This window comes from Coregonus lavaretus (assembly GCF_964263955.1).
Source record: "Coregonus lavaretus genome assembly, chromosome: 6".
Taxonomy (NCBI): Eukaryota; Metazoa; Chordata; class Actinopteri; order Salmoniformes; family Salmonidae; genus Coregonus; species Coregonus lavaretus.
Genome location: NC_139993.1, coordinates 58,915,033 through 58,940,897, shown reverse-complemented (window position 1 = coordinate 58,940,897; position 25,865 = coordinate 58,915,033). Strand labels below are relative to the sequence as shown.

Here is a 25,865-nt window from a genome sequence, read left to right as displayed (position 1 = left end):
CCATAATTTGCAAATAAATTCATAAAAAATCCTACAATGTGATTTTCTGGATTTTTTTTCTCATTTTGTCTGTCATAGTTGACGTGTACCTATTATGAAAATTATAGGCCTCTCTCATCTTTTTAAGTGGGAGAACTTGCACAATTGGTGGCTGACTAAATACTTTTTCCCCCCACTGTATATAGAGCATGTGGGCTGAGCAGACCATTTTTTAAAATAATAACATAAAGCAAAGTATGTCTTTGTACTTGAGGCGCTAAGCCTTTTTAGGGCATTTAAGCTCCAACTCCTCTCCTAATGTACCAAAAAGTAACTGTGGATTATGTCATTGTACATACATTGGAGAAAAACTTCCACTTAAAGGGATAATCCACCTACAGAAATAGAAATCATGAAACTCCTGTCAATTTGGTGAAAGCCTATGTTCTATCAGTGGGTAAAATACCATTTTTCCCCCCCCGTGATTTAACTTCTAAGTGGTCCCCCTGTGAAAATCAGGAAATCATGTAGGAACGCGTCATAGCTATATCATTCTCGTCACTGGGGATTACACACTATCACATTTCATAACACTTTTAAAACAAATCAGCCAATAGATGGTATGGCCATACTTGTCTAGAATACATCCATCCGTTTATATCGTCATTTAAAGTATAGATTTCGCTTAGATGTGCTCAATCTAATCAGTGGACCAAATTATTCACCTCCGTTTCGCCTTCAAGTACCATGTCGCAATGCGCCGTGTCTGTAGGAAACAGACCCAACTGACTTTTGACCAATTGCATTCACAATGTCATGTTGCATCACGCGGTTGCTAAGATAATCGTCACGCAATCCGAATCTAATGGATTTTCCCATCTCTTCAAAATTATCTCTGTGGGAAAGCAACGTAACTCTGCTCTCGCTCTGGGTAGAGACGCTGTTTATAGCTCAGTGACAGAGACGAACTGCAAGTTGAACTCGGTGATATAGACTCCTAAATTTATATTGCGGTTTGTTTAGGTGATTTTACAGCTAGCTAGCTACTTCACATGCTGATATTGACTCTGGTATTATTGTGTGTAGCTATGTTTTCTATCTTGCTAGCCAGCCAGCCAGCCCAGGGAGAGAGAGAACATTGCATTGTGGATTTTGTAGTAGACTTGAGCTGCAACAGATTTCCCAAAACAATTTTCACGTATCTACCAATCTTGTTATTACAACAAAATGAAGAAACTGTTCGCAAAAAATATTGTTTTCACATATTAGTGTAATTCAACACTGTTCAACACTGTTAATAATAGGAATTAGTGGTTTGCGGTGGGGGGGCTAGATTGTATCTTCTATCAATGTAATTGTCTGCATCACTTCCAATCCCCCATGTTTTTTATATATATACTCCCCTTTATTACTTTTCAACCCCGCCATCCTTTCTCTACTTGGAGTAAATTAGTGAACAACAATGCCCAGGCCTCTACTTCCGGTCTATACCAGCTGTAGTTCAGCTGGTAGAGCACGGCGCTTGTAACGCCAAGGTAGTGGGTTCGATCCCCGGGACCACCCATACACAAAAAAAGTATAATGTATGCACGCATGACTGTAGGTCGCTTTGGATAAAAGCGTCTGCTAAATGGCATATTATATTTATATTATTACTTACTATCTACACCTTATGGACAGAGTTAATTTTACAATAATTCTATTATATATATATATATATATATATATATATATATATATATATATATATATATATATTATTTTTATTTTTATTTTTATTTATTTTTTGCTCCTGAACTTCTTCGACTCTCAACCTCTCCGATCATTTTCATGATGTCCATCCGGTTTGCTTCTATATGCCATATCTTTCTAACTGTGCTCTTTCCCAAAAGCTCCCAACATACAACCTATATACTTATTATGGACACAGTATGCTTACATTATTAGCTATCTTTGTTATTATTTGTTGTTATTTGTTATTAGTCCCATCCTTCAACCGCCATTGAGTCTTAGTTATAATGACAAACAAGGAATAATAATGATTCAACATTCTTTCCTAATCTGTCCAGAACTCGTATTTATTTTTCAGCGGGTTTGCAAGTCACAAAAAAAAAAGTCCTTCCTTCTCTCTCTCGCTCGCTCTCTCTCTCCCAAACCAAATCCATCCCTCTCCACCACCCCCTCCCAGTTCTCCCCTCTTTATCCCACCCAAGCCCAGTTTATCACCACCTCCCATCCTTACTCCCCAATCCCACCCAGGCCCAGTTTATCACCACCTCCCGTCCTTACTCCCCAAGCCCACCCAGGCCCAGTTTATCACCACCTCCCATCCTTACTCCCCAAGCCCACCCAGGCCCAGTTTATCACCACCTCCCATCCTTACTCCCCAATCCCACCCAGGCCCAGTTTATCACCACCTCCCATCCTTACTCCCCAAGCCCACCCAGGCCCAGTTTATCACCACCTCCCATCCTTACTCCCCAAGTCCACCCAGGCCCAGTTTATCACCACCTCCCATCCTTACTCCCCTAGCCCACCCAGGCCCAGTTTATCACCACCTCCCATCCTTACTCCCCAAGCCCACCCAGGCCCAGTTTATCACCACCTCCGTCTTTTCCCCCCTCCCTTTTTCTCAGACACATTTTCACCCCTCTATACAGCTAGTTACGCATCCATTCTCCTTCATCCACACACAACATATGCCCTATGCCTTCACACACAACATATACCCTATGCCTACACACACCCATTCTCTCCCGCCCTCCTACACAGTCAGAACTGTTTTTAATTGGTTAATGTTGCATAGGCTTTTGTTTTTTAAATCATGTTTTTAAAAAGCGGTAGATCTCGGCTTGCAATTTGACTCAGAAAGCGACCACTGCTATAGCTGATAGTCACCCAGTTAGTCAGACCCTATAGCTGATAGTCACCCAGTTAGTCAGACCCTATAGCTGATAGACAGCCAGTTAGTTAGACCCTGTAGCTGATAGTCAGTCAGTTAGTTAGTCAATCAATCAGCAAGTTAGTCAGTCAGTCAGTCAGTCCCTATAGCTGATAGTCAGCCAGTTAGTTAGTCAATCAATCAGAAAGTTAGTCAGTCAGTCCCTATAGCTGATAGTCAGCCAGTTAGTTAGTCAATCAATCAGCAAGTCAGTCAGTCAGTCCCTATAGCTGATAGTCAGCCAGTTAGTTAGTCAGTCAATCAGCAAGTTAGTTAGTCAGTCAGTCAGTCCCTATAGCTGATAGTCAGCCAGTTAGTCAGCCAGTCTTAACCCCATATGACTTCCTCCTTAGTTCCTCAGCTCCAGCAGAGTGAAGGGAGTTTAATCATGGCCTTTCTTTTCCTAACGACTTAATGCTAATGAAATGGGGGATTTTTAATAACACATCATCAATACAGCTGAGAAAAAAGGTTGAAGTTCCTGTCTGAAAAGGAATTTCATTAAATACAGATTCTCTCAATCTCTATCTCTTGCTCTCTTTCTCCATCCCTCCCCCATCTCTCACTCTCCCGCTCTCCTTCAATCCCTCTCTCACACTCTCCCTCTTTCACTCTGTCTCCCCCCTCTCTCGCTATCTATCTCTCCCTCTTTCTCTCTGTCTCCTCTTTCTCTCTCCGTTGCTCTCCCTCTCTATATATTTCTCTCTCTATCTCCGTCCTTGTCTCCCTCTCCCTCCCTCTCTTTCTCTATCTCTCCCTATCACTCTCCTTTCTCTCTGTCCATCTCCCCTCTCTCTCCCTATCGATCTATCTCTCCCTCCCTTTGTGTTCTCTCTCTCTCTCTCTCTCTCTCTCTCTCTCTCTCTCTCTCTCTCTCTCTCTCTCTCTCTCTCTCTACTGTATCTCTATATTTGTGTTCTGTCTCCCTCTATCCCTATCTCTCTCCATTTATTTCTCTCTCTTCTTTCTCTGTCTCTCGTTCGGTGGTCAGTCTATTATTTACTGAGTGCACAGTGCGTAGCAGATATCTGATTGGATAAGACAGTGTTCTCTGAGTTTTGATTGGCTGAAAGGGACAGGTGTTCTGAGGGCAGTCACCAGGGTGGGAACTCCACACTCCATAGAGATGGAGGTGTAGTATTGAGGTACAGTAATGACAGTACAGGTGCAATGCTTAACCATCTGAAAGGGATGCACCCTGAGAGCCAAACCGTTGCCGGCAGCAGTGCATCTGTATTGTGAATTCACATTTTCTTATCGTTTTAATGGAAAAGTGAGTGAGTATGTCTCTGTCTGAGTGTGTATGTCTCTGTCTGAGTGTGTATGTCTCTGTCTGAGTGTGTATGTCTCTGTCTGAGTGTGTATGTCTCTGTGTTTTTTATGTGGGTGGTGAAATAGGTCACTGTCACTGCGGTAGCTAGCTGTCTGTTTGCATACATCTCTTCTTTAATGAGCGGCAACCCAGGTGTAGAATGAGGATAGGGCTTCTCCCCTGAGGAAAACACAGGAGGTTTTTAGTGAAATCTCATAGGACTATCATGTTACACACCATGGGCTCTCGAGTGCATATTGCATACTGTATACGCCTCTGAATCGCTTTTAGCCTTGACACACACACACACACACACACACACACACACACACACACACACACACACAGACACACACACACAGTATGTCTTTGTTCCCCTGCAGTAGACTACAGTATCTCTCCCCACCATAATGTAGAGTGAGATGGATCCCCTGCCGTATGTCTGTGGACAGAGCTCCATTTGAATAATGGTTCATCTTCTCAGTGAGGTGTCTATCTGTCTATCTGTCTGTCTGTCTGTCTGTCTGTCTGTCTGTCTGTCTGTCTGTCTGTCTGTCTGTCTATGTATCTATCCAGCCCCCTGTCTGCATCTACAGTACTGTCTGTACCTATGCAGCTCATTCTCCTCGCCTCCTAATAGCCCCTCTGAGGCCCCAAGCCCATTTAAACACAGCTTTCACTGACAGGCCCAGGGCCCAGCCTCAACGTACTGCTACTCAATGTTACGCACTCCCAGTTACAGGACAGATACACACACTCATTCATACACACACACAAAGAGCCAAGCGTTTCCTACTCAAACAAATAGACAGGGAATGAATGTTTATATTAATATTTAAAGGTTTTGTACTGGCTACACTTTCTCAGAAAATACATAATTGATGTGGGAGGGAGGTGAGCTCCAACCCCCAGCCCCCCGCCATGCTTCCCCACCCAGTGAAGGGTGAGATCAGGCAGCGCTCCATGTTTCACGCCCCCCAACCTCCATTTCCCACTGTCCCACTTTGCAGATTTATTGGGGTGATTTATGTGGAGCAGATTTGGCTTTTCCATATTGAGCAATTTGTTAGGCACCCCCCAGCTGTTCTCTATGTTGAGCAGGTTGTTAGGCACCCCCCAGCTGTTCTCTATGTTGAGCAGGTTGTTAGGCACCCCCCAGCTGTTCTCTATGTTGAGCAGGTTGTTAGGCACCCCCCAGCTGTTCTCTATGTTGAGCAGGTTGTTAGGCACCCCCCAGCTGTTCTCTATGTTGAGCAGGTTGTTAGGCACCCCCCAGCTGTTCTCTATGTTGAGCAGGTTGTTAGGCACCCCCCAGCTGTTCTCTATGTTGAGCAGGTTGTTAGGCACCCCCCAGCTGTTCTCTATGTTGAGCAGGTTGTTAGGCACCCCCCAGCTGTTCTCTATGTTGAGCAGGTTGTTAGGCACCCCCCAGCTGTTCTCTATGTTGAGCAGGTTGTTAGGCACCCCCCAGCTGTTCTCTATGTTGAGCAGGTTGTTAGGCACCCCCCAGCTGTTCTCTATGTTGAGCAGGTTGTTAGGCACAATGTAGGCTAACTAGCAGACAGAAATTGGGGGTTCTATATAGACCCGAACTCCAGATCGTTTAATCAACCTCATCCCTGCTCTCTTTTTCTCTTTCTCGCTCCCCCTCTCTCTATCTTCCTATTCTCTATCCATCATTTCCTTTCTCTTTCCCTTCTGCAGTATTATTAAAGACAGTAATGAGACGTTGTGTTTTGTGGCTACTGGTAGAGTAGCTTGTTTTTCTCCATCTTCCTCCTTTGAAATGCTCTGTTTCTCTCGTTCATCTCATCTCTCTCTGATTCTGCTTCTGCTGCTGCTGTTGCTGTGAAGAAGCAGCCAGACGATTAGCAGCCCAGTCATCAAGCACCCTCGTCTCTGTTTTCATCCGGATCCTCCTCTCCTCACGTCGTCTCCTCGGGCCTGTCCCTGGCTAAATTAGAACACTGCATCAAGAGCTTTCTTATCTTTAATAGACTCCTATTATCCTGTCGGAAAGTAGGAAGACTGAGGAGGAGGATGAGAGGAGGCGTGATGGGGGAATATATTTGCTATTTACCATTGGGTGAAGGAGGTGGTGGGGGATGTACGCACTATGCAATGCGAACACAGGGATGTCAGAACAATAGATTGCAGTCCCTTTTCACATGCTAATAAAGGTTGAGTATTTTTATGTAACCTGTGTGATTGTGTTGTTGGGTTATTTCTGTTGTCCATGTGTCGTGCTAGGTTCTCCTTGACGTGGTTCTTTGTGGAAAGGAATATGATCTATGTTGGTGGGGGGGATCTTATGGCCTTTCTCTCTCCTGGAAATAACCTAAATAACTAGATCTAGAGCTGGGGCTTTTGTTTCTTATTGTGCCTGTATTTAATCATTCTCTTTCTATCCATCTCTCCCAGGGAGCAGCCCTCTGGACAGCCCCAGAAACTTCTCCCCCAACACGGCAGCACACTTCTCCTTCGTTCCAGCTCGGAGGTGAGCCTGGGGTCAAGAGGTTAACTCACTGGGATCACATGACTTAATGTGTCTGATCGTCTTATCTCTTTATATACAGAGTTATGCTAGGGAGAAGGGATTATTACCTCGTTCTGTCATTTGAGCCATAATACTGATTGACAGTCACCTGCACCCCACAGAAGAGCCGGTTTCCCCAAGCCCATTTAAGCGTTTTTTTCTTGAATTCCAATCCCTCCCATGGCTAATACTCACAGCACCTCTGTGCTCCTCTCTAAATGATAATTGACAGGCTGGCTAATCAAGCCCAGATCATCTGAAGGGTTGAAGCCTAGTTTAATATCCTCTTATTAGTCACAGGCTTTGAATAGGAAGTGTAATTACAGAACTAGAGATAGAGAGCCTGAGAGGAGTTAAGGACAACTCCAGATGAAAAGGATTCTAATAAGTTAGTGTCATAAGTCATTCTACACAAGAAGAAAGACATGCCATCTGCTAGTATAATGAAAGAACCTGCCTTTAGTCTTCTGTATGGAAGATAGATAACGCTTCTTCTGCTCTGAACCTCAATAAATCAGGTAGGACAAGGAGACATGAGAAATTAACCTGAAGCAACAGTGCCACACAATGGTGAAGTGTGATAATGCAGGATATCTGAAATTAAATGGTTCTGCGTTACTCATCGGTGGGTGTGGGTTTGTAGTGCTAACACACTATCCTCTCTCCCACACAGTCACGGGCACAGGGCTGACAGGTAACCTTTGACTTTTCACCTCCACCTTCTACTCTACTCCTCTGCCCTGCATGGAAACACCAGGGCCCCTATACACAAAGCATTTCAGAGTAGGAGTGCTGATCGAAGATCTGTCCATATAATCGTATTCATTATGATCTAAAGGCTAAACTGATCTTTGATCAGCATTCCTCTGAGATGCTTTGTGGATACAGGCCCTGAAAAGGCTCCATGTCTTGGTGAGCAGAGCAGAGCAATCCGTTTGTGTTGCTGTTTTTACAGTAAACGTATCTGTGGATTTGTGATGCCCCAGTCCCTAGAGAAGTATGGTCATCCCAAGCCTGCATGGACCTACCCTATAACCAGGACTGTAATGCAGAACAGCTTAATTTCATCTCATATTAATCTCCATGTTGTGGTCTTGGCAGTGTGTCTGTGTGTGTGTTGCTGGCTTGTATCCATGTGTGTTTGCTTGCATGTGTTTGTGTTTTCAGACTTTGTATATATTGTATTCTCATCATAGCTCATCCTAATATACCAACTACTGTACATACCATTTTCTTTCCGAATTATATACTGTCTATACACATCACGCATTTACACTACCAGTCAAAAGTTTGGACACACCTACTCATTCAAGGGTTTTTCAATTTTTTACATTGTAGAATAATAGTGAAGACATCAAAACTATAAAATTACACATATGGAATCATGTAGTAACCAAAAAAGTGTTAAACAAATTCTTCAAATAGCCCAGCTTCACCTGGAATGCTTTTCCAACAGTCTTGAAGGAGTTCCCACATATGCTGAGCACTTGTTGGCTGCTTTTCCTTCACTCTGCCGTCCGACTCATCCCAAACCATCTCAATTGGGTTGAGGTCGAGAGATTGTGGAGGCCAGGTCATCAGATGCAGCACTACATCACTCTCCTTCTTGGTAAAATAGCCCTTATACAGCCTGGAGGTGTGTTGGGTCATTGTCCTGTTGAAAAACAAATGATAGTCCCACTAAGCCCAAACCAGATGGGATGGCTTATCGCTGCAGAATGCTGTGGTAGCCATACTGGTTAAGTGTGCCTTGAATTCTAAATAAATCACAGACAGTGTCACCAGCAAAGCACCCCCATACCATCACACTTCCTCCTCCATGCTTTACAGTGGGAACTACACATGCGTATATCATCCGTTCATCCACACTGCATCTCACAAAGACTCTCTCCAAATTGGACTCCAGATCAAAGGACACATTTCCACCGGTCTAATGTCCATTGCTCGTGTTTCTTGGCCCAAGCAGGTCTCTTCTTCTTATTGGTGGCCTTTAGTAGTGGTTTCTTTGCAGCAATTTGACCATGAAGGCCTGATTCACACAGTCCCCTCTCAACAGTTGATGTTGAGATGTGTCAGTTACTTGAACTCTGTGAAGCATTTATTTGGGCTGCAATTTCTGAGGCTGGTAACTCTAATGAACTTATCCTCTGCAGCAGAGGTAACTCTGGGTCTTCCTTTCCTGTGGCGGTCCTCAATAGAGCCAGTTTCATCATAGCGCTTGATGGTTTTTGCAACTACACTTGAAGAAACTTTCAAAGTTCTTGAAATGTTCATTATTGACTGACCTTCATGTCTTAAAGTAATGATGGGCTGTCCTTTCCCTTTGCTTATTGGAGCTGTTCTTGCCATAATATGGACTTGGTCTTTTACCAAATAGGGCTATCTTCTGTATACCACCCCTACCTTGTCACAACACAACTGACTGGCTCAAACGCATTAAGAAGGAAAGAAATTTCACAAATTAACTTTGTGGTCCTCTGTAGCTCAGCTGGTAGAGCACGGCGCTTGTAACGCCAAGGTAGTGGGTTCGATCCCCGGGACCACCCATACACAAAAATGTATGCACGCACGACTGTAAGTCGCTTTGGATAAAAGCGTCTGCTAAATGGCATATTATTATTATTATTATTATTATTATTAACAAGGCACACCTGTTAATTGAAATGCATTCCAGGTGACTACCTCATGAAGCTGGTTGAAAGAATGCCAAGAGTGTGCAAAGCTGTCATCAAGGCAAAGGGTGGCTATTTGAAGAATCTTAAATATAAAATATATTTTGATTTGTTTAACACTTTTCTGTTTACTACATGATTCCATATATATTATTTCATGTTTTGATGTCTTCACTATTATTCTACAATGTAATTTTTTTGTTGTAAAAACATAGAAAAACCCTTGAATGAGTAGTTGTGTCCAAATTGTTTGACTGGTCGTGTACAGTGGGGAAAAAAAGTATTTAGTCAGCCACCAATTGTGCAAGTTCTCCTACTTAAAAAGATGAGAGAGGCCTGTAATTTTCATAATAGGTACACGTCAACTATGACAGACAAAATGAGAAAAAAAATCCAGAAAATCACATTGTAAGATTTTTTATGAATTTATTTGCAAATTATGGTGGAGAATAAGTATTTGGTCAATAACAAAAGTTTCTCAATACTTTGTTATATACCCTTTGTTGGCAATGACACAGGTCAAACGTTTTCTGTAAGTCTTCACAAGGTTTTCACACACTGTTGCTGGTATTTTGGCCCATTCCTCCATGCAGATCTCCTCTAGAGCAGTGATGTTTTGGGTCTGTCGCTGGGCAACACAGACTTTCAACTCCCTCCGAAGATTTTCTATGGGGTTGAGATCTGGAGACTGGCTAGGCCACTCCAGGACCTTGAAATGCTTCTTACGAAGCCACTCCTTCGTTGCCCGGGCGGTGTGTTTGGGATCATTGTCATGCTGAAAGACCCAGCCACGTTTCATCTTCAATGCCCTTGCTGATGGAAGGAGGTTTTCACTCAAAATCTCACGATACATGGCCCCATTCATTCTTTCCTTTACACGGATCAGTCGTCCTGGTCCCTTTGCAGAAAAACAGCCCCAAAGCATGATGTTTCCACCCCCATGCTTCACAGTAGGTATGGTGTTCTTTGGATGCAACTCAGCATTCTTTGTCCTCCAAACACGACGAGTTGAGTTTTTACCAAAAAGTTCTATTTTGGTTTCATCTGACCATATGACATTCTCCCAATCCTCTTCTGGATCATCCAAATGCACTCTAGCAAACTTCAGACGGGCCTGGACATGTACTGGCTTAAGTAGGGGGACACGTCTGGCACTGCAGGATTTGAGTCCCTGGCGGCGTAGTGTGTTACTGATGGTGGGCTTTGTTACTTTGGTCCCTGCTCTCTGCAGGTCATTCACTAGGTTCCCCCTGTGTGGTTCTGGGATTTTTGCTCACCGTTCTTGTGATCATTTTGACCCCACGGGGTGAGATCTTGCGTGGAGCCCCAGATCGAGGGAGATTATCAGTGGTCTTGTATGTCTTCCATTTCCTAATAATTGCTCCCACAGTTGATTTCTTCAAACCAAGCTGCTTACCTATTGCAGATTCAGTCTTCCCAGCCTGGTGCAGGTCTACAATTTTGTTTCTGGTGTCCTTTGACAGCTCTTTGGTCTTGGCCATAGTGGAGTTTGGAGTGTGACTGTTTGAGGTTGTGGACAGGTGTCTTTTATACTGATAACAAGTTCAAACAGGTGCCATTAATACAGGTAACGAGTGGAGGACAGAGGAGCCTCTTAAAGAAGAAGTTACAGGTCTGTGAGAGCCAGAAATCTTGCTTGTTAGTAGGTGACCAAATACTTATTTTCCACCATAATTTGCAAATAAATTCATAAAAAATCCTACAATGTGATTTTCTGGATTTTCTTTTCTCAATTTGTCTGTCATAGTTGACGTGTACCTATGATGAAAATTACAGGCCTCTCTCATCTTTTTAAGTGGGAGAACTTGCACAATTGGTGGCTGACTAAATACTTTTTTTCCCCACTGTGGATTCTACTCTGGATTGTTAATTGGACTCGTTCGGTCATTTCTTGATTTCTTGTTTTGATTATTTGTGTATTTGTATTGTATTTGCAAGACATTCTACTGCGCTGTTGGAGCTAGTAACACAAGCATTTTGCTGCACCTGCTATAACACCTGCAAATCTGTGTATGTGACCAATAAACTTTGATTTGATTCACATTTTCAGTGTATGAGTTCTCACGAACATCTAGCTCAGAGTAGCGCCACTTTGGTACCATGACTCCATCAAACCTTTCATAGTAAACCCAGGAACTTGTCTGACATTAACCCCTGCCATCCTCTCTGTGTTTCTCTCTCGCTCTCCTTCTCAGGGCGGATGGCAGGCGCTGGTCTTTGGCCTCACTGCCCTCCTCTGGATATGGTACTAACACACCCAGCTCCACCGTCTCAGTGAGTGTGTGTGTGTGTGTACAGTATGTTTTTGTGTGTATCCCAGAAGAACCTCACTCACACTCCTCCTAGTACAGTACATATCTTCCCTCTGGTGCAGCAGCAGCCCTGCCACTGGTAGTCTCACTGTTAGTCTGACTGTTGGTCTGACTGTTAGTCTGACTGTTAGTCTGACTGTTAGTCTGACTGTTAGTCTCACTGTTAGTCTCACTGTTAGTCTCACTGTTAGTCTGACTGTTAGTCTGACTGTTAGTCTGACTGTTAGTCTGACTGTTAGTCTGTCTGTTAGTCTGACTGTTAGTCTGACTGTTAGTCTGACTGTTAGTCTCACTGTTAGTCTCACTGTTAGTCTCACTGTTAGTCTGACTGTTAGTCTGACTGTTAGTCTGACTGTTAGTCTGACTGTTAGTCTCACTGTTAGTCTGACTGTTAGTCTGACTGTTAGTCTCACTGTTAGTCTCACTGTTAGTCTCACTGTTAGTCTGACTGTTAGTCTGACTGTTAGTCTGTCTGTTAGTCTCACTGTTAGTCTCACTGTTAGTCTGTCTGTTAATCTGACTGTTAGTCTGACTTTGTCTGACTGTTAGTCTCACTGTTAGTATGTCTGTTAGTCTGACTGTTAGTCTCACTGTTAGTCTGTCTGTTAGTCTGACTGTTAGTCTGTCTGTTAGTATGTCTGTTAGTCTGACTGTTAGTCTCACTGTTAGTCTGACTGTTAGTCTGACTGTTAGTCTCACTGTTAGTCTCACTGTTAGTCTCACTGTTAGTCTGACTGTTAGTCTCACTGTTAGTATGGCTGTTAGTCTGACTGTTAGTCTGACTGTTAGTCTGACTGTTAGTCTGACTGTTAGTCTCACTGTTAGTCTCACTGTTAGTCTGACTGTTAGTCTGACTGTTAGTCTCACTGTTAGTCTGTCTGTTAGTCTCACTGTTAGTCTCACTGTTAGTCTGTCTGTTAATCTGACTGTTAGTCTGACTGTTAGTCTGACTGTTAGTCTGACTGTTAGTATGTATGTTAGTCTGACTGTTAGTCTGACTGTTAGTCTGACTGTTAGTCTCACTCTCAGTCTCATTGTTAGTCTGACTGTTAGTCTGACTGTTAGTCTGTCTGTTAGTCTCACTGTTACTATAACTGTTAGTCTCAGTGTTTGTCTGACTGTTAGTCTCACTGTTAGTCTGTCTGTTAGTCTGACTGTTAGTCTGTCTGTTAGTCTGACTGTTAGTCTCACTGTTAGTCTGACTGTTAGTCTCACTGTTAGTCTCACTGTTAGTCTCACTGTTAGTCTGTCTGTTAGTCTCACTGTTAGTCTCACTGTTAGTCTGACTGTTAGTCTCACTGTTAGTCTGTCTGTTAGTCTGACTGTTAGTCTCACTGTTAGTCTGTCTGTTAATCTGACTGTTAGTCTGACTTTGTCTGACTGTTAGTCTCACTGTTAGTATGTCTGTTAGTCTGACTGTTAGTCTCACTGTTAGTCTGTCTGTTAGTCTGACTGTTAGTCTGTCTGTTAGTCTGACTGTTAGTCTCACTCTCAGTCTCATTGTTAGTCTGACTGTTAGTCTGACTGTTAGTCTCACTGTTACTATAACTGTTAGTCTCAGTGTTTGTCTGTCTGTTAATCTGACTGTTAGTCTGACTTTGTCTGACTGTTAGTCTCACTGTTAGTCTGTCTGTTAGTCTGACTGTTAGTCTGACTGTTAGTCTGTCTGTTAGTCTGACTGTTAGTCTGACTGTTAGTCTCACTGTTAGTCTCACTGTTAGTCTCACTGTTAGTCTGTCTGTTAGTCTCACTGTTAGTCTCACTGTTAGTCTCACTGTTAGTCATATTGTTAGTCTGACTGATAGTCTGGCACACACAGCCTCTTCCTCATGTTGATGAGAAGCCTGAAGGCTTTCTGCTTCTCACCATTTCAGAGGAGACAGGAGTTGTTGTGCTGATATGACTTCATTATAGATTCAGGCTAAATTAGCTCTGAATGTTTTTCTCCTGCTCAAAAGGAGCAGCAATACCTCCAAACCCCCTAATGTACATTCTAAATGTTTAACAGTCATCCCAATTTAAAACTCTCCAAAGTTTGTTCATTCACAGTTTCTTTATTCCTACTTCAAATGCAATGGCCCAGTAGAGAGCAGAGCACACTACCTTAGCCAGGAGTTAACATTCACAGTAGCAGTTAGTCGCTGGGCTACTAGCGTCCGGCTCTTCTGCCCTTGTTACTCCCTCCAACAGTTAGCCGCTACTAGCAACCCGGTTCTTCTGCCCTTGTAATACCTCCCTTTAGCAGTTGGCCGCTACTAGCTGCTCTGCTCTTCTGCCATTGTAATCCCTCCCTCCAGCAGTTAGCCGCTACTAGTGCCCGGCTCTTCTGCCCTTGTAATCCCTCCCTCCAGCAGTTAGCCGCTACTAGTGCCCGGCTCTTCTGCCCTTGTAATCCCTCCCTCCAGCAGTTAGCTGCTACTAGTGCCCGGCTCTTCTGCCGTTGTAATCCCTCCCTCCAGCAGTTAGCCGCTACTAGTGCCCGGCTCTTCTGCCCTTGTAATCCCTCCCTCTCTGCTTCTCACAGTCATCCTGTTCATCCCAGGAGAAGCTGCACCAGCTGCCCTTCCAGCCGACGGCGGACGAGCTGCACTTCCTCACCAAGCACTTCAGCTCCGAGAGCATCACAGACGAGGATGGACGACACTCGCCCATGCGCCCCCGCTCACGCAGCCTCAGGTAGGACAGGACATGCGGAGACTCTAAAGATAATGCACCAAGTACACGGCCCAATGCCCACCCTATACCCCTAGCCACCCTATCTGTTCCCCATCCTGCTCCTGCTGTACATGACAGACCAACCATAAACAGAACTCACCTGACTGACTGGCTGGCTGGCTGGCTGGCTGGCTGGCAGTAGGGCTGCCTGTGTACCTTTGGTAAACAGAAAGGTATTAAACCTATAGGCCTATATTTAACTGATAGACAAAAAGGTCAGGCTCTTCTCATTGACATGTGGCTTGTGAGTGACAGTGACCTCTTCACTGTGGCGTCTCTCACCTTTCTATTGACGTTTTTACTGACACCCAGCCTACCTCAGTCTCCTCCCTCTTTAGCAATCACACCCTTTCCCTCTATCTTTCTTTCTCTCTCTCTGTCTGTCTATCTGTCTCATTCAGTCTCTCTCTCTCCCTTTTATCTCTGTCACGTTCTCTGTTGTCCACTTCTCTTTCTGTTGTCCACTTCTCTTTCTCTGTTGTCCACTTCTCTTTCTCTGTTGTCCACTTCTCTTTCTCTACTCCATTTATCTCCCTCTCTGTGTCCCTTTCCTGTCTGTCTCTGTCTGTGTCTATCAGTATTTGGTTTATGCCAGAGGGTATCTATCTCAGTCAGTCAGTTTGTCTGTCTGTCACAGACTCTGCCTTCTCTGAGATCTGAGAGGTGACAGGTCTGGTGTCATCTCAGCTGATCAGCAATGCCACCCTGTCCTGACATGACCTGTCACTGCCAGTCTAAATCTCTCCTCTCCTTCCATCCTTCTGTGTGGATGAAGAACTCACACTCTCCTTCTATCTCACTCTATCCTCATGAATGGAGGGCGGCAGGTAGCTTAGTGGATAAGAGCGTTGTGCCAGTAACCGAAAGGTCGCTGGTTCTAATCCCCGAGCCGACTAGGTGAAAAATCTGTCGATGTGCCCTTGAGCAAGGCACTTAACCCTAATTGCTCCTGTAAGTCGCTCTGGATAAGAGCGTCTGCTAAATGACAAAAAAAAAAAAAAAAATGGAGAACGGAAAGTGGCTCTTTTGGTATTATATGAGAGATACACTTCACACTTAGAGAGAGATGAAATGTGGTGTTATGAAGGCAATATGAGACAGAGAGAGGCCTAACCCTTCCCCTCCTACAGTCTATAGTAGGCTGGGAAAATACCAATATCTCGATCCTCGTTAGTTTCGTGGCAAGGAAACAAAATAAAAAAGTTGATTTAAAACAGCCCTAATGTTGGAAACAAACATCCATTACGTTGTCATCCAGAGTAACATGTATTACTTTTCCAAGCTATAGCACACAATATTTAAAATACAGCAGGTTTTTAAAGAACCAAAGAGTTTAGTCTGCTTCGTGTTTTTAATTTTTGCCATGGGAAAAATATTTGGATACTGGAATCTTCACAGCCCTAGATAGGCTGTATCTCTCTCTGAATGTACTCGGTATTGACCTGCCTCAGTGTTTTCCACAAGCACATGGGGTAGCCCACCAAATAGAAAATAGTGTTTCTCAATATGCATACTACCGTGAATCGTAATAATATGTGAATCGTAATTATCAAAATGACCTAAAACTAATGTTATGCAAGGTAACTAATGTCTCCGTGGCTAACTAGCTAGCCAGTTAGCCCTATTGATTTACTATGGACTTACCCATTCCAGCCAGGACAATGGCAATGGAGACCAAACAAGATATACACAAAGCAAACGTTTTACTTCAGAACTATCAGCTAGCTATATGTGGATCATAATAATGGATAACTATCAGCTAGCTATATGTGGATCATAATAATGGATAACTATCAGCTAGCTATATGTGGATCATAATAATGGATAACTATCAGCTAGCTATATGTGGATCATAATAATGGATAACTATCAGCTGGCTATATGTGGATCATAATAATGGATAACTATCAGCTAGCTATATGTGGATCATAATAATGGATAACTATCAGCTAGCTATATGTGGATCATAATAATGGATAACTATCAGCTAGCTATATGTGGATCATAATAATGGATAACTATCAGCTAGCTATATGTGGATCATAATAATGGATAACTATCAGCTAGCTATATGTGGATCATAATAATGGATAACTATCAGCTAGCTATATGTGGATCATAATAATGGATAACTATCAGCTAGCTATATGTGGATCATAATAATGGATAACTATCAGCTAGCTATATGTGGATCATAATAATGGATAACTATCAGCTAGCTATATGTGGATCATAATAATGGATAACTATCAGCTAGCTATATGTGGATCATAATAATGGATAACTATCAGCTAGCTATATGTGGATCATAATAATGGATAACTATCAGCTAGCTATATGTGGATCATAATAATGGATAACTATCAGCTAGCTATATGTGGATCATAATAATGGATAACTATCAGCTAGCTATATGTGGATCATAATAATGGATAACTATCAGCTGGCTATATGTGGATCATAATAATGGATAACTATCAGCTGGCTATATGTGGATCATAATAATGGATAACTATCAGCTGGCTATATGTGGATCATAATAATGGATAACTATCAGCTGGCTATATGTGGATCATAATAATGGATAACTATCAGCTAGCTATATGTGGATCATAATAATGGATAACTATCAGCTAGCTATATGTGGATCATAATAATGGATAACTATCAGCTAGCTATATGTGGATCATAATAATGGATAACTATCAGCTAGCTATATGTGGATCATAATAATGGATAACTATCAGCTAGCTATATGTGGATCATAATAATGGATAACTATCAGCTAGCTATATGTGGATCATAATAATGGATAACTATCAGCTAGCTATATGTGGATCATAATAATGGATAACTATCAGCTAGCTATATGTGGATCATAATAATGGATAACTATCAGCTAGCTATATGTGGATCATAATAATGGATAACTATCAGCTAGCTATATGTGGATCATAATAATGGATAACTATCAGCTAGCTATATGTGGATCATAATAATGGATAACTATCAGCTAGCTATATGTGGATCATAATAATGGATAACTATCAGCTAGCTATATGTGGATCATAATAATGGATAACTATCAGCTAGCTATATGTGAATCGGAATAATGGATAACTATCAGCTAGCTATATGTGGATCATAATAATGGATAACTATCAGCTAGCTATATGTGGATCATAATAATGGATAACTATCAGCTAGCTATATGTGGATCATAATAATGGATAACTATCAGCTAGCTATATGTGGATCATAATAATGGATAACTATCAGCTAGCTATATGTGAATCGGAATAATGTAGCTAACCAGATAGTTTAACAGGCAAAAATGACCTAAAACAAATGTTATGCAAGATAGATCTAAATTATTCGTGGGTAGTTAGCTAACAGTAGTTAGCCCTATTTACTTACTATGGGCTTGCGATCTATGCAAACTACAGTCGGTATTGTAGGCAGGTAAACATGCCAAAATTAACACGGCATGTATTTGTTAACGTGTCAAGATAAAATATTGTAGTCAGGCAACATATGAGATGTGAATATGCAACATTTCATTCCGAAGTCGGAGTGTATTTTCTCTCACTTCAGCTCGAATGATGGCCGCCATTGATTTCAATACATTTTCAGTACATTTTTTAAGTGGTTGCGACATATTTCTGTGCATACTTTCCATTGAAGCTTGCATCAAAGCATGCTTCAAAATATGTACAAACGGCTTACACATTCGAGAAGTGCCTTCCTCTTTATTTGGATTCATACTCCGACCCTCTAATTTGCGTGCTCGGAGCAATGTGGTATGCATTTTGAGAAACACCCATTGTCATGGCTACAGTAGGCTATCCAAGATTAATTCTAGGGGTCTTTTTGTAGCTTTCTTTTAGCAGACTATCAACAGTAGCCAGCACATTGCTAGTCTGTTCACTATTAGTTAACTTTTGTAATTCACTTTCCCTAATAGAAATAAGCTCAGTGAGTAGATTGACGAGCAGGTAAATGTTGAACTGGAATGTAAAAATGCTCTGAAAAGTTGCTGGCCCTCTCCGGCCAGTGACTGAGGAGATGCACTGGCCCGACACATGTTTTTACTGGCCCCGGGCCATCGTTGATGTCGGACCCTGCATGTGAAAGTAAAGATGTGCCAGAAAACAATAGGCTGAGTGGATTTCGACTCATCGTAACATTATATGGTATGTGCAAATTCATTCGCATTTATATTGGTCGTGCAAATTCATGCTCTCTCTCTCCGTGTAAAGAAATTAGACCACATTCTAGCAGGAGAGGGCTCGGGATACTTTTTGTTTGTTGTTGTAGCGAATTGAAAAGTAGCCTAGTTAATAAATAAATAAATAAATAAATAAATAAATACCTGGCTTGAAAATTAGTCTGTAATCAGCTGTATAGCCGACAGCCGGCACTAGTGGAAAACACTGCCTTCCTGCCTTTCAGGCCAGCTAGCAGAATTAGATCTATGAATATTAGATGACTAGTAAGGTGTGAGAAAGAGGAGCATTACCAGCCCTTTACAAATGACTCTCTCTGCTGTATGACTGTACTGTATAATCATCTGATGAGAGGGAGAGATAGAGAATGAGCGAGAGAGAGATTGGAAGAGAGGAAGCGAATGGTAGGGATGAGAGAGAGGCTTTAGGGGAGAGCTGGATGGAGGACTGGTCTTGAAAAGCGAGAGAAAAGGTGCTGGAAAGAGAGTGATAAAGTGAATGAGGCAGATTAGGTGTGAGGGAGAGCGAGTGAGAGAGAGAGAGAGAGCACCGGAGGGAGTGAGAAAGAGAAGGCAAAGATGAGTCTCAGACCAGCTAATTATGATTAGAGAAATAAAGAAGGAAGCAATCATATGCTAATTTCATGGCCTTATTATCTGCCATACTGAGAGTGATGACAGCTGTGCTTCTTCTCCTGTCCTTCCTAACTCTCTCTATCTCTCTCTTTTTCTCTCACCCCCCTCATTCATTCTTCAGGAGTTGTAGCAATGAGCTCAACATGTTCATTCATCATAGGTTTGTCGTATCCAGCTGTGGGTCCTGTTATAATTAACAGCACAGAGCCATAGGGCCTCACAGACAGACACACACTCAGAGACAGACACACACAGACACTGACACACACAGACACACGCAGACAGACACACACAGACACAGACAGACAGACAGACACACACAGACAGACACACGCAGACACACACAGACACACACACACACACAGACAGACCCACACAGACAGACACACAGAGACCCTTCATTTTGGGGGTCCCCCTGTTGAATCTACAGTATTATCCATATCATTATAGTCTCATCCAACGGGGCTCTGAGGCATTTATGATACCCGACCCCCCTCCTCCTCACACACAGACAGACACACACACACACACCTTCCTGCCCCTCACACAACCCCCCCCCCCCCCCCCCCCCACACTCCTTTTCTCTGTCACGGTCAATTAGGTTCTCCATTTCCCCAGTTGCCCTCCTCACTGGTGTTAGGCCAATGTTACTCTCTCTCTTTTTTCTCCCCCTCTTTCTCTCTGATTCACTTCATTTATCATCTTACTCAACTCTACCTTTTTCTTTCGAGCACCATTTTCACGTAATCTGACGTCAGTGTTTTAAAACACTCACTCTTACAGAAAAAGTGTACACCAGTGATTCCCAACCCTGGTCCTCCAGTTCCCCGGACAAGCACACCTGATTCAACTCGTCAATTAATCATCAAACCCTCAATGAGTTGAATCAGGTGTGTTTGTCCAGGGATACAACAAAAATGTGTGCTGTTGGGGGAAACTGGAGTATATAAACTTAGAGAGAACAACAGGATTCAATGCTCCTAACAGTTAATGCTGATGTAAAAAGGGCTTTATAAATTCATTTGTATGGTTTAAGTTTACCACACTGTCTTAACACAGGCTTAGTTGTACTCTAGATCCAAAGCTTCAGACACAACTCTTTCCTCCCACAAGTTAATAAGAGTCTGTGTTCAAGGTCGTTTCTGAAATTATTATAAAACATATTTTTTTTAAGATGGCCTGAAGGTGATTTTGATGTTCCGTTATGGGAGAAATATAGCATTTTCTAATTTTCCTTTGTCTGGCTGTCAGTCTGATGTTATTCATTCGCAGGACCTTTGTGATTCTATTAACGGCTTGTTTGATGTGAGCTTTATTCAATAATGCAACAAATCACTCAGACACTCCACTCACACACAAAAGGGGGGGGGGGGGGTTGAAAATATCATTTTTGAGTATTTATGAGTCAGCCTCTGGCTATGCATCAATCTCTGTCAGAGCTAACCTTTGGTTACCGTGGCAGCAGTGATTGTGTTTCTGAGTGAAATGTTTTATATAAAAAGACAGGTGTGTGTGTGGCAGGACTCAGAGCTGAGAATGTTTCTCCTCAGTATTGTATTAATGATTGGCATATATTTATTAAGACAGACAGATCGGTAAATTAGTGTGTTGTGTGTGCGCTCGTGTGTGTGTTTTTGTGTGAGAAGCAAAGAGCCTAATGCATTAGAATATGTTCTGAGAAGCTTACCTTCGTGCAAGAGTGTTAAGTCTACTTTGACCCCCAATTGTTTGTGTGTGTGTGTGTGTGTGTGTGTGTGTGTGTGTGTTGTCATGATGATAAACCCATGAAGTTGACCTCATATGTCACATTCAGTGTGTTCTCATTCAATTAGGCTGGGTAATATGTTATAGACTGGGTAATTGGACGAGCAAGCTGTCGATGGATGACTATAGGCATTACCTCATCCCCCTGGTCACATGACCAGAAGACACACGGATGACTCACACACACGGTCACATTTGTGGCCCCCCGCATTCCCCCACCGCTTCCAATACACCGCTTTACAACACAGCTGCTCAGATTAGAGTGTCTCTCTCTCACACACCGTGTCTCAGAAGGTAGTCGCCTCATTGCTTCAGACAGATCCCAGCTTATTCTCTGTGGAGGTGGTTGGTGTGAGTCAGAGACAGAAAGGTCAGGGTTGTTTCCATTGTCTTCATTTGTTCCTGCTAGCCAGACTTGTGATGTGGAGAGAGAGAGCGACATGAAGAGAGAGAGAGTGAGAGAGGGATAGAGACAGAGGGGGGGAGAAGAGACAGAGGGGGGGTGGAGACAGAGGGGGGAGAAGAGACAGAGGGGGGAGAAGAGACAGAGGGGGGGTAGAGACAGAGGGGGTGTAGAGACAGAGAGGGGAGAAGAGACAGAGGGGGGAGAAGAGACAGAGGGGGGAGAAGAGACAGAGGGGGGGGTAGAGACAGAGAGGGGGAGAAGAGACAGAGGGGGGGTAGAGACAGAGGGGGGAGAAGAGACAGAGGGGGGGTGGAGACAGAGGGGGGAGAAGAGACAGAGGGGGGAGAAGAGACAGAGGGGGGGGGTAGAGACAGAGAGGGGGAGAAGAGACAGAGGGGGGGTAGAGACAGAGGGGGGAGAAGAGACAGAGGGGGGTAGAGACAGAGAGGGGGAGAAGAGACAGAGAGGGGGAGAAGAGACAGAGGGGGGGTGGAGACAGAGGGGGGGTGGAGACAGAGAGGGGGAGAAGAGACAGAGAGGGGGAGAAGAGACAGAGGGGGGGTGGAGACAGAGAGGGGGAGAAGAGACAGAGGGGGGAGAAGAGACAGAGGGGGGGTAGAGACAGAGAGGGGGTAGAGACAGAGGGGGGGTAGAGACAGAGGGGGGGGGTAGAGACAGAGAGGGGAGAAGAGACAGAGGGGGGGCAGAGACAGAGTGGGGGTAGAGACAGAGGGGGGGTAGAGACAGAGGGGGGGGTAGAGACAGAGAGGGGAGAAGAGACAGAGGGGGGGTAGAGACAGAGAGGGGGAGAAGAGACAGAGGGGGGGTGGAGATGAGGGGGGGTAGAGACAGAGAGGGGGAGAAGAGACAGAGGGGGGGTAGAGACAGAGGGGGGAGAAGAGACAGAGGGGGGGTAGAGACAGAGGGGGAAGAAGAGACAGAGGGGGGGTAGAGACAGAGAGGGGGAGAAGAGACAGAGGGGGGGTGGAGACAGAGGGGGGAGAAGAGACAGAGGGGGGTGGAGACAGAGGGGGGGTAGAGACAGAGAGGGGGAGGGAGAGACAGAGGGGAGAGAGACAGGGGGGAGAGAGCGACAGAGAGAGAGGGAGACAGAGAGAGATATAGAAAGGGCTGAGGCTACAGACTGAAGGAGCCATCACTGCTAAATCTCCCTCCCCAGAGAACTGACTTTTCCAGCCAGAGATATTCACTAGTATGAAATCCAGACAGACAGACATGGTCCTCAGACTGACTCTCAAACATACCGTCAGGAACATAACGGCCAAATCCCCTGGCTGGTCTCAAGAGCCATCAGCTCTGGGACTTTGTGTGTGCCTCCATGTAGCTATGTCCATGATGTCTGTGTTTCTGACCTAAGAGCTCAGCGGGACCCGTCTTTCAGCCATCATAGCCTTGCTGTGCTGGAGGCTTGGGACTGGGAGCTCGCATCTGTTATGTATTGTACTGCAGCTCAGGGACATATAGGACTTCTGGTTCCCCAGTGCAGGGGTTTCCAACCTTTTTTCCTCGTTTTCACATTTGAAAAATGACACGCCTATTTAAGATAGCTTATATTAAATACACCACCAACTAGATTTAGTTTAATTTAAGGGACCTAGGAAGATTGTTGTTTTGAAGCTTATTTCCTGCAATTCTACGTAGTTTTAGGAAGGCTATTTAATAGTAATAATAATGGATAAGGAAAATACATTTTAGACCTGATTTCCCCAAATGTTATTCCGCTACCAAATGTTTTATTATAATAATTTATATGAACTGTACATTTAATTATACAAATTCTCTTTTACAGAAAGTGAATAGATCAATTGAAAAGAACAGAGTCACACATTCTGTAAAATTACTTCCCAAGCAATGTCTAATTTCTTTGACTCCTCGACTTTAGAAGGTCGCATCTTGATCTGGCATTTTACCGCTTGTTTCTAGCCTAAAGCATCACGGATGTGTGTTTATACCGATCTAAAACTACTATCGCGACTAAAAACGAATATATATATATATATATATATATTTTTTTTTTTCTTTATTCAAGGAAGATCCCGCGCCCAAATCCCCCCCACGAAACGTTGGTGCCCCCTATGGGGTGGGGCATGCCCCCTGCCCTAGTGTATACTGGAGAATACAGACCCCTACTCCCATGCAGTATGCTAGTCCCCCTGCCCTAGTGTATACTGGAGAATACAGACCCCTACTCCCATGCAGTATGCTAGTCCCCCTGCCCTAGTGTATACTGGAGAATACAGACCCCTACTCCCATGCAGTATGCTAGTCCCCCTGCCCTAGTGTATACTGGAGAATACAGACCCCTACTCCCATGCAGTATGCTAGTCCCCCTGGACTGGTGTAGACCACTGAGCTACAGTCTTTTAATATATACAAATAATAATAATATATTCCAATTTGCAGATGCTTTTATCCAAAGCGACTTACAGTCACGTGTGCATACATTTTACATATGGGTGGTCCCAGGAATCGAACTGACTGTCCTGGCCTTGCAAGCACCATGCTCTACCAACTGAGCTACAGAGGACCTCTTCAACACTCATCACTGTGTGTCTGTGTGCTTTCAGCCCTGGTCGCTCACCCATCTCTTTTGATCATGAGATCGTCATGATGAACCATGTCTACAAGGAGCGCTTTCCCAAGGTACAGACTGACCAGGACAAACTCTTTATTCATTTGTTTATTATGACTTATTTGACATCAAAACATTCAGAAATGAAATACCTGTAATTCAAATATTAACCAGTTTATGACAGTCCTTCAAATGGCTTTTCCATTGTAATAAAGCGTACTGTGAGAGCTGTGTGGCAGGGGGCATATGTGTGACTCACCTCTACCCCCCCTCCTCCAGGCCACGGCTCAGATGGAGGACCGGCTGGCTGACTTCTTGTCGTCCTCGGCCCCTGACAAGGTGGTGCCCCTGGCCGACGGGGTCCTCAGCTTCATCCACCACCAGGTCATAGAACTGTCCAGAGACTGCCTGGATAAAAGCCGTGAGGGCTGCATCACATCACGCTACTTTTACGAACTGCAAGAGAACCTGGAGAAACTGCTGCAAGATGTAAGTGGACTATGTCGTTTTCATTTGGGGGGCTTTACAGTGAGGGGAAAAAAGTATTTGATCCCCTGCTGATTTTGTAAGTTTGCCCACTGACAAAGAAATGGTCAGTCTATAATTTTAATGGTAGGTTTATTTGAACAGTGAGAGACAGAATAACAACAAATACATCCAGAAAAACGCATGTCAAAAATGTTATAAATTGATTTCCATTTTAATGAGGGAAATAAATATTTGACCCCCTCTCAATCAGAAAGATTTCTGGCTCCCAGGTGTCTTTTATACAGGTAACGAGCTGAGATTAGGAGCACACTCTTAAAGGGAGTGCTCCTAATTTCAGCTTGTTACCTGTATAAAAGACACCTGTCCACATAAGCAATCAATCAATCAGATTCCAAACTCTCCACCATGGCCAAGACCAAAGAGCTCTCCAATGATGTCAGGGACAAGATTGTAGACCTACACAAGGCTGGAATGGGCTACAAGACCATCGCCAAGCAGTTTGGTGAGAAGGTGACAACAGTTGGTGCGATTATTCGCAAATGGAAGAAACACAAAATAACTGTCAATCTCACTCGGCCTGGGGCTCCATGCAAGATCTCACCTCGTGGAGTTGCAGTGATCGTGAGAACGGTGAGGAATCAGCCCAGAACTACACGGGAGGATCTTGTCAATGATCTCAAGGCAGCTGGGACCATAGTCACCAAGAAAACAATTGGTAACACACTACGCCGTGAAGGACTGAAATCCTGCAGCGCCCGCAAGGTTCCCCTGCTCAAGAAAGCACATATACAGGCCCGTCTGAAGTTTGCCAATGAACATCGGAATGATTCAGAGGAGAACTGGGTGAAAGTGTTGTGGTCAGATGAGACCAAAATGTAGCTCTTTGGCATCAACTCAACTCTCAACTCAACTCGCCGTGTTTGGAGGAGGAGGAATGCTGCCTATGACCCCAAGAACACCATCCCCACCGTCAAACATGGAGGTGGAAACATTATGCTTTGGGGGTGTTTTTCTGCTAAGGGGACAGGACAACTTCACCGCATCAAAGGGACGATGGACGGGGCCATGTACCGTCAAATCTTGGGTGAGAACCTCCTTCCCTCAGCCAGGGCATTGAAAATGGGTCGTGGATGGGTATTCCAGCATGACAATGACCCAAAACACACGGCCAAGGCAACAAAGGAGTGGCTCAAGAAGAAGCACATTAAGGTCCTGGAGTGGCCTAGCCAGTCTCCAGACCTTAATCCCATAGAAAATCTGTGGA

At 43.8% G+C, this 25,865-nt stretch overlaps 1 protein-coding gene across 1 annotated transcript in view; it reads left to right on the top strand.

Annotated features, from left to right (window-relative positions):
• Nucleotides 1–25,865, top strand: part of LOC311130287 (microtubule-associated serine/threonine-protein kinase 2-like) — a 283,934-nt gene that overhangs the window by 232,828 nt on the left and 25,241 nt on the right. Inside the window, exons 6-10 of the mRNA XM_084163019.1 lie at nt 6,654–6,729; nt 11,657–11,735; nt 14,298–14,449; nt 24,108–24,183; nt 24,392–24,601. Of these exons, the coding sequence (XP_084019145.1) occupies nt 6,654–6,729; nt 11,657–11,735; nt 14,298–14,449; nt 24,108–24,183; nt 24,392–24,601 (593 nt within the window). The remainder of the gene's footprint in view (nt 1–6,653; nt 6,730–11,656; nt 11,736–14,297; nt 14,450–24,107; nt 24,184–24,391; nt 24,602–25,865) is intronic.